The 14,607-nt window shown below is 38.4% G+C and overlaps 2 protein-coding genes across 9 annotated transcripts in view; both read left to right on the top strand.

Annotated features, from left to right (window-relative positions):
- The first annotated feature begins 2,953 nt into the window (after positions 1-2,953).
- On the top strand, positions 2,954-8,421 carry decr2 (2,4-dienoyl CoA reductase 2, peroxisomal). 5 transcript variants are annotated; one of them, XM_041815029.1, is made up of 10 exons: positions 2,954-3,167; positions 3,918-4,019; positions 4,147-4,215; positions 4,632-4,683; positions 4,773-4,908; positions 5,346-5,470; positions 5,830-5,923; positions 6,010-6,114; positions 7,554-7,742; positions 7,979-8,421. In XM_041815029.1, exons 2-10 carry the CDS (start codon positions 3,919-3,921, stop codon positions 8,011-8,013), a joined length of 906 nt encoding a protein of 301 aa, XP_041670963.1. In that variant the 5' UTR covers positions 2,954-3,167; position 3,918; the 3' UTR covers positions 8,014-8,421. The 5 variants fall into 5 exon arrangements, with proteins under 5 accessions (XP_041670963.1, XP_041670962.1, XP_041670966.1 ...); XM_041815028.1 differs by having other exon boundaries at positions 2,955-3,167; positions 3,915-4,019; XM_041815032.1 differs by having other exon boundaries at positions 2,955-3,167; positions 3,915-4,019; positions 7,554-7,803.
- A 1,706-nt stretch (positions 8,422-10,127) lies between these two features.
- rab11fip3 (RAB11 family interacting protein 3 (class II)) overlaps positions 10,128-14,607 on the top strand; it is a 39,600-nt gene continuing 35,120 nt past the window's right edge. For 3 of the 4 annotated variants that reach the window (XR_005993474.1, XM_041815482.1, XM_041815481.1), the window contains exon 1: positions 10,128-12,894. Coding sequence is in view for 3 of the 4 variants with exons in the window: in XM_041815482.1 (XP_041671416.1) it covers positions 11,377-12,894 (1,518 nt within the window). In the remaining variant the exon portion in view is untranslated. The remainder of the gene's footprint in view (positions 12,895-14,607) is intronic. The other variant, XM_041815483.1, reaches the window with a different exon arrangement.

Below are 14,607 nucleotides of genomic sequence, written 5' to 3'. Positions count from 1 at the left end.
TTTTAGTTGACGTAGGAGGAGCCCCATATTGGTCTTTGCCTGGGGCCTCCAAATGACTAAAACTAAAAGTAATAGAAAGATTTTTTTAATTATGTAAAAACATCCTCATCAACCTGTCAGAGTGATAAAATCTGGAAAGAATCTGCTTTAACTTCTAAAGTTTTAGCCCTTCATGTGCACTTTTGCTCTTGTTTACTCATGCTTCTTGCAAAACAAATCAAATTACATAAGCACTCAATTTACATTTTTGATCTTCTCAGACCATTTAGATCAATGAGGAAAATCCATCCAAGCTGAATCTGGGGTATCTATTACATAGGACTTTTTCCAACAGTAAATCCCAAAGTACAGATCAATACGAAGCACTCTCTGCACTAATGCACCATGATCTGCATCAGCCCTGAAACTGTACACCCTCAATCCTTTATTTCAGTGTTGGTTTACAGTGGAGACTCTTGCTGAATCCATCCTAGGGGTTGATTGTTACTGTAGATTAGATTACTGGGTTTTCTTATACTCAACCTGAACTGGTCTAGCCTCAGGATCCACCACAGCCTCCTTAACAAGAAATCGAACCCAAAATCCTGAACATTTTCAACCAATTTAATTCATTTAGTCACAGATGTTGCTATTTGGACCTTAGATGGAACAAAAGACAGAACAAATACACACAAAAAAACATGTTTAAAAAGCACATCAGACATGCATACATTAAATCATTTTACCCGGCTTCCTGTGATAACATGTAAGATTTGATTTTCCACCAGGTTTCCTGAAAAATGAACATATTAACAAGAGGAAAACAGCTTTGTTATCCCAAAATAAGTAGATTAACAAATTTAGATCTCGAGAAAACACCAAATTTGTTTTTCACAGCAAAGCAGAGTAAAAAATTTTGGAAGTATGTGCACTTACACCATGGCCTAACTGCACACAAGCATTTTGGAAAGGGTGGCCTGGACAAACAAAACTAGACATTGTACCTGTGGATAACATGTTGCCACTGAGGCTACTGTAGTTTTGTGGGGTTTTTTAAGGGTTTTTTTGGGCATTTTTGTGCCTTTATTTGACGGAGGAAGACAGTGGATAGAGTTGGAAACAGGGACAAAAGCGGGGGAGAGACATGCGGTAAAGGGCCTCAGGCCAGATTCGAGCCCGGGTCGTCCGCGTACATGGGGCGTGCCTAACCACTCAGCCACCTGCGCCCTAGAGGCTACTGTAGTTTTGAAGATAAACGTCAGTAGATTTTTGCTTTCAAAAGAGCACCTCTTTAAAGATTTTCTGAGTGTTTTTACTTTATCCCACTGTCCTCTTTATTGCTTGCGATGAGAGGGATGAAGAACAAGGCAAAAGGTAGATGATGAGGCATCAGGAGTGTCTGACGGAGATGTTTCCTTCATTTTCTTTGTCTTTCCTCACTCAGCAGAGCTTGTTTTACCAGTTGTGTATTAATGATATACATCTGTGTTTAAAAGATTATGCTCTCCCCCTTGATTTTTACATTTTAGTTCTAGTTATTTAGTTAGTTTTAGTTACCTATCAAAACTTACCCCAAACTTGCTTTTATTGTAATATCTGATGCTTTTTTTATTCAGGTAAATTGTCTGTTTTCAAAAGGCTGCCCTTAATGTGTGTCTCACATTTTCCTTTTTGTGGCTCATGAACTTGGAAAACAAATATCTAGAGGGCCTGTCTTCATTTTTCATGAAATGGTAATTGTCCCAGGAACCTGCATCACATAGCATCCCAGGAAATGCATGACATTGCAGCGAGATCCAGATCTATCTAGCAAAGCGTACGGAAGAGCAGCAGTTTGTTTGCACTGCCATCAAAATAGTGCATGACCCGTGCATAGGATGCTTCGTCACTAGTGGCAAAAGAATAGTGGTACAGGAATGAGTCCTAAATAGTGGAAGTGAGCTAGCATTTTACCACTTCTGATTCCCTTGTCTGGATGTCTATGGGATTTTTGACTGTTAGGTTAAATATCTAAAATAAAGTCTTTGGTGAACACAAGCTCAAGAGATTTTAATATTTTTTCTTCAACAAAATACATCCTAAAGTGCCTCACTTTTGAATTTCATACTTTGCGTGTCCTTATAAAAGCAGTTGCTAAATAGCAGCTAACTAGGACAACATCGTTTATCAGGACTATTATAATCTGTCACAACAGGCGTGGCAACTGAACCTCTAAGACGTAAGACACTCAGGTGTTGACATTAAATTCAGTTGACTGTGTTGTAGTTCAATAGCTATAGCATGACATCAGCTTTTAACTTTCATCAATTATATTTACGAACAAAATGTGATGCTTTAATTATTGATTTACGAAGTTGATCTTTATGAACAAAACTTGTAAGTTTCATAAACCTTTATTGGACACTTATTATTTTTTCAGCAGTGATCTAAAAACCCACTGAAAAATCCCATAAGCTTGCTGCCGAGGGAACCCATGCAACGCTAACTTTTGGGTTTTGCCTCCAAAATCATTTTATCATTGCTCCCCCCTATGGAGACACTTCTGCTACCGCTATAGCTTACCGCAAAACTAGCCATACCATTACATCTCTATTAGATTCACATAAAAACGTAACAAGTCTCTATATCACCTTGTTTACAGTGTATACTGAAATGATGCAAAAATTTTTATTATTTTATTTACACTCTGTTTTTGCATACAGATAGTCTGAAACCACAATATATTTTTTAAGGCAAGCATGCCACCCACCTTAAACAGCTCCCGGACCCACTTATGGATCCCATCCCACCTGTTGAGAACCACCGCCTCCCGTCTCACAAACTTTGTTTTCACGAGAAAACTTCAATCCTACCATATAAAGTCCAATGCCTACATAGATTCGGAGTTCAAACAAAGTTTTATACGATCAAATCATTCTTTTATCCTCAAACTGCGTCGTAAACAAACACGGATATGTTTCGTTGGTGCTCTTGAACATAGCACGGGCGGACTTTCCCCCAGAATGCACCACTAACGAAGAAAAATGGTCCAAAGTACAAACTGTTTTACCCAAGACAAGGAAAACATAAACTAGCTGAAGAATAACTATTAACCCGTCGTCAAACCGAGGTGAGAGCTCCGTGTGCACGTCGCGTTTCTTCAAGGAGGAGTCTTCAGAGCTGCAAAGCTAGCTTGTTTGCTTTAGCAGGTAACACGACAGATGCCAAACTACTGCTGAACTTCACTGCTAAGTCTAGACGAGCAATGCATTGAGCAGTTTTCTGACTGGAATATGTTAGTATAGACCAGAAAGGGATCGTAAAGACTAGATAGAGATTGCCCATGTGAACTGTAGAGTACAAACTGAGACAGTTTTAAAGCAGTCAGGAAAAATCAGCTTCATCAACGGGGTATATAATCATTATAAGCCTTGCTTTTGTCATACGCAATACATGAGGGAAACTGTTGCACAATACTATTCTTTAATAATGTGATAGTTTTATTCAGAGTGGAAGATAAACTAATACTCAGTTATTCATATTAGCTTTAACTAAAGCTATTTGCAACATTTTATTCTCTTGAAACCAAAATTAATCAAGTATTTTTTAAATGGATGATTTGAAATTATGTTATATGGGTAGCTTATAAGTAACTGAAGTTTTATCTGACTGCATGAATATAATGTGACTGCTCGTAAAATGTGCACATGCTGAGGAAGCTCCTTTTCATTAAATAATCTTTCATATTTATTGTGATATTTTAAGCTTTGGTGATGAACTTATTTCAAAAGAGCACTGATTCACTGTGCAGCCCTAAAACTAAAATTATAAGCTATGCTTTACTGCAGGGGTCTTGATGCTATTTTATGCAACTTCTGCAACACAGACATGCCGATCAGTGAGTAGTGATTATGGTAATTCCAGTGTGATGGCATCTTTTGACATCCTTTGTTTAGCAGCATGGCTGAGCCACAAAAGAAAGGAGAACTGCTGCCTGAAGATGTCGGTTCAGATGACTGCCTGACCTCCTACACACACATCTACAGTCCAGATTTACTAAAGTAAGCTTGAACAAGTCATTTTAATTGCCTGATATACTTTTGATGCTTTATAGTCAATATTGTTGAAATGCTTGTCACCGTATGGGGTCTGAATGTGTCCATGAAGGGTCTGCATTTTATTTTTCAGAGATCAGGTTGCTTTTATCACAGGTGGGGGATCTGGAATTGGACTCAGGATAGCTGAAATCTTTATGAGGTGAGAGGATTATCTGCACTCACAGTTCTGGCTGAAAAAAAGTCAAGCTTAATCTTCTTAACAGACATCTTTAGAGCATGTTCATAATGGCATTATGTCCTTTCTTTGACACTTAAACAGTGAAATGTGCAAGATTATGATTGCATGGTGTACTTTAAACCTTTATCTTTATTTGTTATCTGATGCTCAGAATTTCATCATTTTGCTTGGGTGACAGAGTTGAAAACATCCAATAATTAACTAATAATGCAGAAATGTTTTTCTAAGCATAGCCACTTGTAATGCTGTCTGTCTGGATGTGAGTCTGTTACCTTTTAGCACTTATTTTTACTGTTCCCTGTCGCTCACCCCTTTCTCTTAAAATGCAAAAATAAAACATTATACATGTATATTTTCCACATTTTTTTTCCTCCCAGGCATGGCTGTGACACAGTAATTGCGAGCAGAAACTTGGACAAGCTCAAAGAGGTTTTCCCTGTCACATAATTATTTAGTCTATCTGATCTACTTGCATTGTTACATTTGCTTCATTTTATATGATTGGTTGTCTTTCCTAGGCAGCACAGAAGCTGTCTTCTGCAACAGGACGCCGTTGCCTTCCTCTGTGTATTGATGTGAGGCAGCCTGAGAGCATAGCAGCCGCTGTTGACGAGACGCTGAAAGAGTTTGGCCATGTAGACATCCTGATCAACAGTATGTTTCCTGTCAGAATCAAGCCTAAAAATCTGACTTTGTGTGTATCTTTTCTGACTTTGGGTTTGGAGCTGCAATGAACAAGGCATTCTCACTGTTTTATTTCATGATGCAACCTGCCAAAAAAAGGTGTGAATATACATGTCAATGAGCCTGTATGCACTTTAAACGGAGTTCAAGTGTGACTGGTTTCAGTTTAATTGTTAACTTTTCTGATCTGCTATCTTTGCACTGGGGTCTATTTTACAGGCTGTTGCATCATTTTAAGATTAACACTGTAGTTTTCAAAATGTAATGCTGATTTTTATGCAAAATGATCTGTAATACACCACTGAGCCAGTTAGTTATTTCATTTATGGATTTTTTTAAAACTCCCTGTTTGTCAAAATAAAGATACTTTGCCTTTTATTAAACCCAGGGTGCTTTTCTTTTGACAGATGCTGCTGGAAACTTCCTTTGCCCGGCCTCTGCTCTCTCTTTTAATGCTTTTAAGACAGTAATGGAGATAGATACCATGGGGACATTCAACACCAGCAAGGTGGTTTATGAGAAGTGGTTTCAGGTACAGTCCATTAACATTTTGCCACTTTTAAAGTCACTTAAATCACCTCTGTTTCCCGTTCTGGTGCTGTTTCAGCTTCATCATATTGTCTTGACCATGTTTACATACCTTTATGTGTTGGTTTCTTCTATGTAGCTGGCTGATTAGATGTTAGATGTACTGTAAATGTTTGCTATCACAGTAATCCATGGTGTTCAGAAACACTCTCTCTGTAATTCACTCTGATCACCACATGGGGGCAGTGAAGTTTGCAAATTACATAATGCCGTCTCCACATTTTATGAAAACTACCAGCTTTGGGCTTGTGAAATCATTTAGTCGTCAGCTTGGTTTAAGTCTCCCATCATCTTTGTGCACAGAATCATGGCGGCAACATCGTCAACATATCTGCAACACTTGGGTACAAAGGACAGGCCCTCCAGGTGCATGCTGGCTCTGCTAAAGCTGCAAATGGTGAGATATTTTTTGGAGCTTAGTCCAGTGAAAATGGAAAAATAATCTTGTCTCTTGTACCTCAACATTTCCTCTCTTTTCCCCAGATGCAATGACAAGGCATCTCTCTGTGGAGTGGGGGCCCAGCGGAGTGAGAGTCAACACCGTGGCTCCAGGTCCCATCTCTGGCACTGAGGGCTTCCGCAGGCTGGGTAAGGTCTAATATTGATATTTTCAAGTAACTTTTCAGGACCTTTAGAAAAAATAACAAAGTTGAATGATATCAAATCCTGTAAAAACGCCAAGGAAATATCAGAAAATGCTATTAGAACGTGCTAGTGTTTGTTGAAGAATTCACAATAAACAAAACCAAAGTTTCATATGGTTGTAGTATTTTGCTACCAATCACTTAAACATAGCTTAGAGTAGCAAAAGGTTGCTAAAGTTATCAAAATTAATGAAAAAAAATAAAAATGTTTACATTTATGTCTTCTGATTAACAGTTAGTTAGCTGATATATGCTATTTAAAAATCAAGTGGAGGCAAAGTAGAGGCAAAGCAATAAAAATGATAGCAAGTCAAAAAATGAGTTTTGAGAAGTTATTTCAAAGATGTCACTGATTCTGCAAGCCTTATGTCCCCTGGGCAGGTCATTCTAAAGTGGAACGACCAGGAGGCCCCCACCTGAGGATCTAAGGCTGCGAGCTGGGGATTAGTAACTGAAATATAATGGGGAGCAAGACCTTTTTATGCCTTAAAAGTAGTCAGTAGATAGCTGAAATATAGCTAAAGAAGTTAATAAACTCAAAATGCTTACGTATAAGCAACAAGTAGTAAATTACTAAATTGTTTAAGCCAATAAGAGGAGGTTTATTTTACCTAAAAGCAATCAATAAGTAGCTGAAATGTTGGATAAAACAACTGAAAAGCATTTATATTGACTGTTAGTTTTAAGTTGTAGAGAAATTTGTTTCTAGTACTGAAAATTTGTCAAAATACAAGACTGAGTTAAAAAAAAATAGCAGAACTTTTAGTTAAAAGCCATCTAAGACATGGTTAAAACATTAGCTAAAAGCAGATAGTGTAGCATACAGACAAAATGTCAGCTTAAGATACTACATAAACAGTTGGCAAAAAGCTGTAAAAATATGTAACTGCAAGCCAAAAGAAGCAAAATAACAATTGTTAGCCACATACATTTATCGCACAATAGTCAGCTAAAACTACTGAACATCAGCTAAAAAACAGTTCAAAATGTACACAATTACATGTTATAAATAGTTTTTCATTTCCAAAAATGCAATGAATACAAATTATAAATTTTAGCAGAAAGCAAAGAAAAAATGATGAAATGTACACTTTATTTAGAAAAATAGTGAGCCAGCATATGAAGTAAGACTGATCTGCAGACTAAATTTGCTGGTAAAAGTGGGCTTCACCAATCAGAGACAGTGCTGTGATCCTCTAGAATTGTGGGTAGTGTAGTTTTTTACCCTGAGATTGTGAAAAAACAATTTTTTCCTGAAATGAAATTGACACACACAAGTTTGTGTCACCAGTCGGATAATACTAATAATGTGCTTATAAACATGAACAGCTGAACTATTATTTGAGAATTATTAAAAAAGATAGTTTTCTTTTAATCCCTCAGGTGGTCCCAGAGGAGAAGCAGCAGGTCATTTTCAGTCTCTTCCTCTGCAGCGTGCAGGCAATAAGACAGAGATGGCCCACTGTGTTCTTTTCCTGGCCAGCCGAGCCTCCTCCTATGTGACTGGAGCCATCTTGGTCGCCGATGGCGGGGCGTGGCTGACTTCACCCAATGACGTCTCCACACTGTTGGGTATTGCCTCCTCTAAATCTAAACTCTGAACAGGGGCTCTCCTGTCCTCCTCCTGACCCAGGTGTGTAGGAGGAGGAGGTCCAGCCTAAGGCCCATTTGAAGAACAGAATTAATGAAAATGTGAAATGTAATGTCTAGTATTTGATTTACATTGTAAAGACTTAACAAGACTGCTTAGATGACAGGAATACAATATAACCCATATTAATTAACTTGTCTCTTTTACTTTCTTTCAGGTTATTGGTCAGCCGAAAAGAAAAGAGACAAGTAAATACTGGAGACAAAAGAATTTGAAGTATTGAAATACTACATGTACAGTTTATTAACACTTTACTGTGTTATACATTTTCACACTCTTATCATCAGATACGATTCAAATCAATTCAGGGCTCATAGTTCATCCGTTATAGGTCTTTGTATTGCCATGCATTTCATGTACAGTCCTATTTATCACCTGCCATTTGATGGGATTTTTGTATTACTCCCATTAAGCATTCAGGTTTTATATAACAGTAAAAACTGTTCCTTGGCTGCTGTTGAAATTTCTATTAAAAATCCTGTCTTTTTCCTGGTATGTGGAAGTTATCTGTAGAAAAATACAGACTTTCATTAAACAAATACATTGCAGGACTTTAAGAGAAATTGGAGAAGAAGAAACGAAATAAAACACATTACTTACATGAAAAATGTCTGAGTTCTCTCACGTTTCTCTGCTATTTTTCTATTTTCTCTTAAATTTATTACTTTTGAAACCCCCAAAGATTCTGAGTTGGGTTTCGTGTAAACTTACAACTTGATAAACTAAAAAAAAAAAAAAAAATCTAGCTTTTCCTTGAAATTGACATTCAATATATATTATGATACACCTTTGTCGAGTAGGGTTTCTTTACATCATAGACCTTTTATCACAACAGGATATCCACAAAGTCCTAGAAGAATCAAAAGTTGGTAAATCAATATAGCCAAAATTAAGAGTTTTAAAAAGACTAAAAGCAAGACTGTAGGGCCTTAGATTTGTTTTGTGTTTTTTAATCTTGGTAATCTAAACAGAATTTAGGCTTTAAATCCTTTAAAATCAGAATCAAAGGGTGTTGTAAGTATCCTGAAATGTGCAGTTAAACCTCATTTTTATTTCTTCAAACTAAAGGTACACTATCCTACTGTTAGCTCTAACTACAGTGCAAAATTTGTTGGTAGGTACTTCTTGATAGAGGTTTAACTACTTTTTGGCAGCCTAAGTGAAAAAATAAGGCTGATATCAGTTTTTTTCCTCATTGTCTAATGTTGGATTTCTGCCAATATCTGATATGCCAGTATTTACACATTAATTCTAGCTGATACTGATATTGATGCAATATTTAAATTCAGTTTAGACTTGAAACGAAAGACCTAAAAACACACAATTTAGGCCTGTTTGTTCATCTTGAAACTAAAAACTAATCTGTGTGTACAACTAATATTTACAGCTGTAATAGGCAGATTTTTATAGCCAAATATCAATTCTAAATATCTTTAAATTTTCATATCTGCAGGTACCAATATCATGCGGATAATATCATGCATCCCTACTCACTATGCTACTGTGTAGTCAAGGGAGGTGGAAAAAGTATAAGAGTATTGTACTCAAGTACATGTAAAGCTACTCTGGCTAAAAATTAATTAAGTAAAAGTAAAATGACTGATTTCAAAAAGTATTCAAAAAAGCTACTCCATTACAGTAATTTGAGAAAATCTAATTACGTAGTTGCTTTCTATCTCTGGATTTTCTGCGAATATGCTGCACATTTTTTTTAATTTGAGACCCAAAGAAATCAGCTTGGTGATAACATACCAGCTCTGCCTTCCCATATAAAGGAGAATATTTGTGAAAAATTACTATGTTCTTGGAGAAAAAGGGGGGAAACAGTTTTGCAGTTAAGCCTGAAGTAAACAAATACCTTTTTGAGACAGATGGGGGCGCCACGAGATTATTTTTTTCCAACCATTTAACTAGAGGCATTTCTGAAAGTCTACAGCTGTTGTCATTTTACCTTGTATCTATTTTATGTAAACTGCCAACTGATTACATTCTACAGGATGGTTGATATTTTAACAGATTCTGCTTGTAGAACCAATGGGAAAGACTCATGTTATTTTCAATCTCCTTTTGCTCAGCCTCTGTGTAAAAGGGTGCTTACTAAACTGTACACTCAGTCTCATTAGAATATTGTTGAATAATAGCCATGGTTTAATATAAATATAAACAATTCATACAGCATCAACCTGATATCTATTATGAAGTCAGTGATACTGCGGGGTGTTTTGTACGCGTGCGTGAAACGTCAGTGGTGTGTCTGCGGCTGGAGGAGGAGGTGGAGGCAGAGGAGGAGGATGGGACACTGCTGATGCTGATGCGAGAGCTTTCGCTGTCTGATCAACATCGGTGGACTGACGGCCTCATGATGGAGCTTTTTGACACAATTTATCAACGATTTCCTTCCATTATGGACTCCGATGGAGGACGCCGTGGCAGATGTCTTTTTTGAGAAATGAATAACGGAAGAATTTGAGGAAGAAAGGACGAGTTTCGTCTCGTCGTTCGTCTGGCCTGGCTTGTTAGTGACACAGGTGGATTGCAGCTGGAAAACGGCATCGAAATGAAGACTTAATGTCGGACTATCACAGACGTGACAGTTTCAGGAGTCACATCTCAGTCATTTTAACATTGAACATCCTGTTTGGTTAAATATAGTTGAGGCAGGAATAGGCTTAGCTGTTTGGCGTGATAGCTAGCTAATAGGCTAATTTCGCTAGCTTGTCAGTTAGCAGCTTCCCTGGCACGGAAGGAGTGGGATGCTCGAAGGAGGTGCTAGCATTAAAATCATTAGGAGGGTTTGACAGCCGGTGTTATATTTGGTAAACCGTCTCATCATGAGGGGATTAACGTTAACATTAAAGGCTCGGTAACCACTTAGTTTCATCACATCCTTTTTCGGCTCAAAGAAAAATTAGCCTGCTATGGATAAGATGAGATAATCGGCTAAGAAAGCTAATGTTGACAAACACTCGTGACATAACGCGTTAATTTTTGCAGTTTTAAATCGGCTCACGTGCAGAAATGCTGCCAGCCGTTAATGGCGTTTAAGTCCTGAGACTATTTTCGGTCATTTTTAAGCTTTCAGGTCGAGCTGAAGGATGTTGACGGTGGGTGAACTGAAGCTGAAACATTGGGCAACGACGGAGAGTGGACCTGCCATGACAGAAACAGACATAGTGAGTGAAAACACGTTTAAATTTGTGGTTTATTCAACAAGGCTACGACATAAGTATGAATTTTAAATCAAGGTAACGGTTATGTCGAGTTATGGATGGCAGCCACTTTAGTTAAAACGACCAAATGTGTTTATTAACAAGTTTTGTTTCTTAAAACCACCACAGTATGTTAACTTCTAAAATTATTTGGAGAATTACAAATAATGCAGGCATATTTTGAATATTAGAGGTCGAAAATGCGTCTACACATTCGTTTCAAAACTTTATCACGGACATTCAGTGCCATTTAGAATCATGGCATTGAAATCAAACAACTTTATCTTGACAGCTGTGAGATAAAACGTTCATTGGTTTTCTCCAATAAGTAGAAAAGCCCACTGAAATGGAACCGACAGTTGTGTCTGGCCCTTTGGGGCATGCACAGTGGGAATCAGAACAGCCATTTCCTCTTGGATTTAACACGCTGGATAACCCGGACAATGGAGGTGTGCTCTGCTCAAACAAGAGTGGTCAGACAGGTTTGGATTTCAGAAATGGGGACCAGGGTCAAACATCCCAACAAACTGAAGACGTACCGCCTCTAGAATTGGACAAACTTATAAATATTTCTTGTGGAGACTTTAATTTTGAGGGAAATAAGTCTGCTATTTCCCAGGCTGCACTGCTTAACTCTCAAATAGATGGATTTTCCTTTTCAGAAACAACTGATGGACCAACAGAAACTTTGAAATGGCTGTTTTCACCAAAACTCACTGATGTAGTAGGGGAAAACTCTACCAGTGAGGATCTAACACGGGAGGATCCGATCACTCCATCAAAGACTTCTGACACAGAAACAGTGGATTCATTTTTGTTGGTAGATCTCTTCTCTAATGAACTCTCATGTCTCCCTTCAGAGTCTTCAGGTGAGTCGAACCCACAGGGTGTCAGTGAGGAGCTGGTAGACTTGTCACCAGAGGAGCAGGCAGGCCCCCCTCCCTCACAGTGCTGGGAGACTTTGTCACCTGAAACTGGAGACAAAGGTTTATGCCCCGATCAAGTAACCTGTAGCACTGCTCTGCAAGGTTCACCAGAAAGCTGCCTACCGCATAACCACATCAGCACGCCACTGGAGTCTTTACAGGGATCTGTGCCTTTGTTGGATTTAGAGGTGCCAGACTGTGAAAGCAGTCTGAGTTTGTGTCCTGTCAGTCCTCTCTCTGTTATCTGCACAGGTGAGCCTTTAAATTTATTGACAGAGAAGACCCAAGTTGAATATGAAGGAGCTACTGAAATAAGAGATCTGACGACAGAACAACAAGCAGAGAATGACTCATTTGCTTTAGGTTTGTCAGCTGAAGGTTCATCACTGACGGTGCCTCAGGCTGAAGATGCCTGCACAAAGGGTGATTTCACCAGTGAGAGTTTGCCTGTGGAAAATGGGTCTAAGGATTTGATGGAAGATAAGATTTACACTCAGGGGAATGAGGTGATGGCTTTGGATCCGTGCTTGACTGCTGATGAGGTTAACATTGAGGAAAGTTCAGACTTGAAACCACAGGAGGTTCTACAGAATGGAAGTGTTCCCGATCCAACTCCAGAACAGAGGGAAGAGGAGCCGTTGACGGACACTAACCAGCTGGAAGGATCAGACGGTCATGATGTGGCCTCTTTTGGTTTTTCAGTTCAGGACATGCACTCCACTCAGGAGGTGGGATGGACTAGTGAGCAAACGGTGGAGACGATTTCCCTCTCTAACATGGTGGGAGATGACTCACTGCCAGTGGTCTCAGCTGTGAACTCGAGGGAGGAAGATGTCTCCCCACTAAAAGCTGTTTTTGACGCTTTGGACCAAGATGGAGATGGCTTTGTTCGAATTGAGGAGTTTATGGAGTTTGCTGCTGCCTATGGGGCCGATCAGGTGAGAGGCCTTGTTTTTTCTTTTATGAGCTTGCAGCCACTCTCTAATGCATGCTGAGTAAAGTTCTGTGTAAAACTATATAAAGCCCCATAAATGTAAATGATTTATTATTGATTTTCTGCTGAGCCTCAGAGGGTTTCCCGCAAAAAGCTTTTGTAAATCAATCTGCTGAAATCCATCTTGCTTACTTCTTGGCTATCAGTATTTCTAGCTGTTTAGGATCCAATTTGAAACTCATTATTTTCAAAGGAAGCTGTGTTAAATGGCAACATGTAGCCGTGCAGTTCTAATATGCTTCCTGCCTAGTGGTTCTCAAAATTTGGAGTAATAGATTGGCTAATTCCAAAACATATTAAAACTATGCCAGGATTAGTTCATCATCTACAGTTGGTGAGTGCGCTAGAGCTGGGATTTGGAGATAAGTCTGCAAAGCATATTGGCTGTAATGAATTCTGTCAGGCCTGGCAGGCCTCCATATGTCAAATGACAAACACCAGTCTTCACCATTTGCATATCCCATGGTTTAGGGATAATCTCCTGTGAAATGGCTGATGTGTCTGTCTCACTCCACCCATGGCCCTCACCCATTTGTTGCATTGGCTCTTGTGCTACAGGCTTAGCACATTATCTGAACAGTTTCCCCATTACTAGCAAGAAATGCGATAAGGAACAGTTCATAAATAGGAATGTGTCTTTCATTTGATGAAAATTTGATTTAAATTCTTGTGAGTATGCATTTTTCAAGGCCTAAATGAGCTGGAGACCCAGTTTTCAGAATTCTCATTGCATTTTTTAAACACCATTATCTTCAAGTACAACACTGTCATCTTGGGTTTAAGTTTCTTCTTCAGAGCTTAGTGTCTTAATGTGGAGGCTACATCAGTTTATTTCCTGTCACACATGCTGTCTGTACACATCTCCTCCTAATGTTTACAAGAATCAAACCAAGCTTCAGCAACTGATCACGCGGTTTGCAAATAACAGTAAAGGCATGGATAAAAACCACGGATAACCCTAAAAGAAAAAGGTTACATTAGAGCCTGCATAAGATGTCTATTAAACTAATTTACTGGTCTCTCTTTTTAAATAAAATCTAATAGTCCTGTGCCATTTATGGGCTCACTGTAGAATTAAGTAAAATGCACATTTGTTTCTATTAATGCGTAATTTAGGAAACATAAGTAAAATATATTTTTACATTTTTATAGTAAAATAATTGAAATAAGGAATCAGTGTTGTACAGCAGTGAATTTTTCAACATCAAATAGAAACTAAGTAAGTAAAATCCCATTGTTGACTGAAAAAAGTTGACTTTTGTGCTCCTTGTATCAGGTCTACTCTTCTCATAGGAGATCTCAGTATACTACAATGCCAAGAAGACTGACCAGCCCCAGAGCCTGCTAATATATCTAAACACAAAACATGATTGGTATCATATCTGTGATTGGATCTCACTCATAGTTGGGGATGGGTATCAAAATCCGGTACCAACATAGTACTAGTACCAAAACTTCCAATAATTAACTACCGAATTACAAGGACTATTTCGGTGCTTCATTCCTGTATCTCACAGCCATGATGCTATCCTCATTACTCCATAGGAAAGGCACAAAATGTTATGTCAAGAAGTTGCACCCGTTTCCTTTACTTTTATGTGCTATTTGCATATAATTTCTGAACCATTTACAATAATGACACAGCTTTTATTCAGAT

Source organism: Cheilinus undulatus, linkage group 20, assembly GCF_018320785.1.
Source record: "Cheilinus undulatus linkage group 20, ASM1832078v1, whole genome shotgun sequence".
NCBI lineage: Eukaryota > Metazoa > Chordata > Actinopteri > Labriformes > Labridae > Cheilinus > Cheilinus undulatus.
The sequence above is the reverse complement of the archived record's forward strand: the minus strand, read 5'-3'. Positions and strand labels throughout refer to the sequence as shown.

What these genes read in the sequence shown, in the direction of transcription:
- decr2 (XM_041815029.1), top strand. Translation starts at nt 3,919, where the DNA reads ATGGCTGAGCCACAAAAGAAAGGAGAACTGCTGCCTGAAGATGTCGGT. An exon ending in TACAGTCCAGATTTACTAAA is followed by an intron (nt 4,020 to 4,146) that starts GTAAGCTTGAAC and finishes TTTATTTTTCAG; the next exon opens with AGATCAGGTTGCTTTTATCA. An exon ending in TGACGTCTCCACACTGTTGG is followed by an intron (nt 7,743 to 7,978) that starts GTATTGCCTCCT and finishes ACTTTCTTTCAG; the next exon opens with GTTATTGGTCAGCCGAAAAG.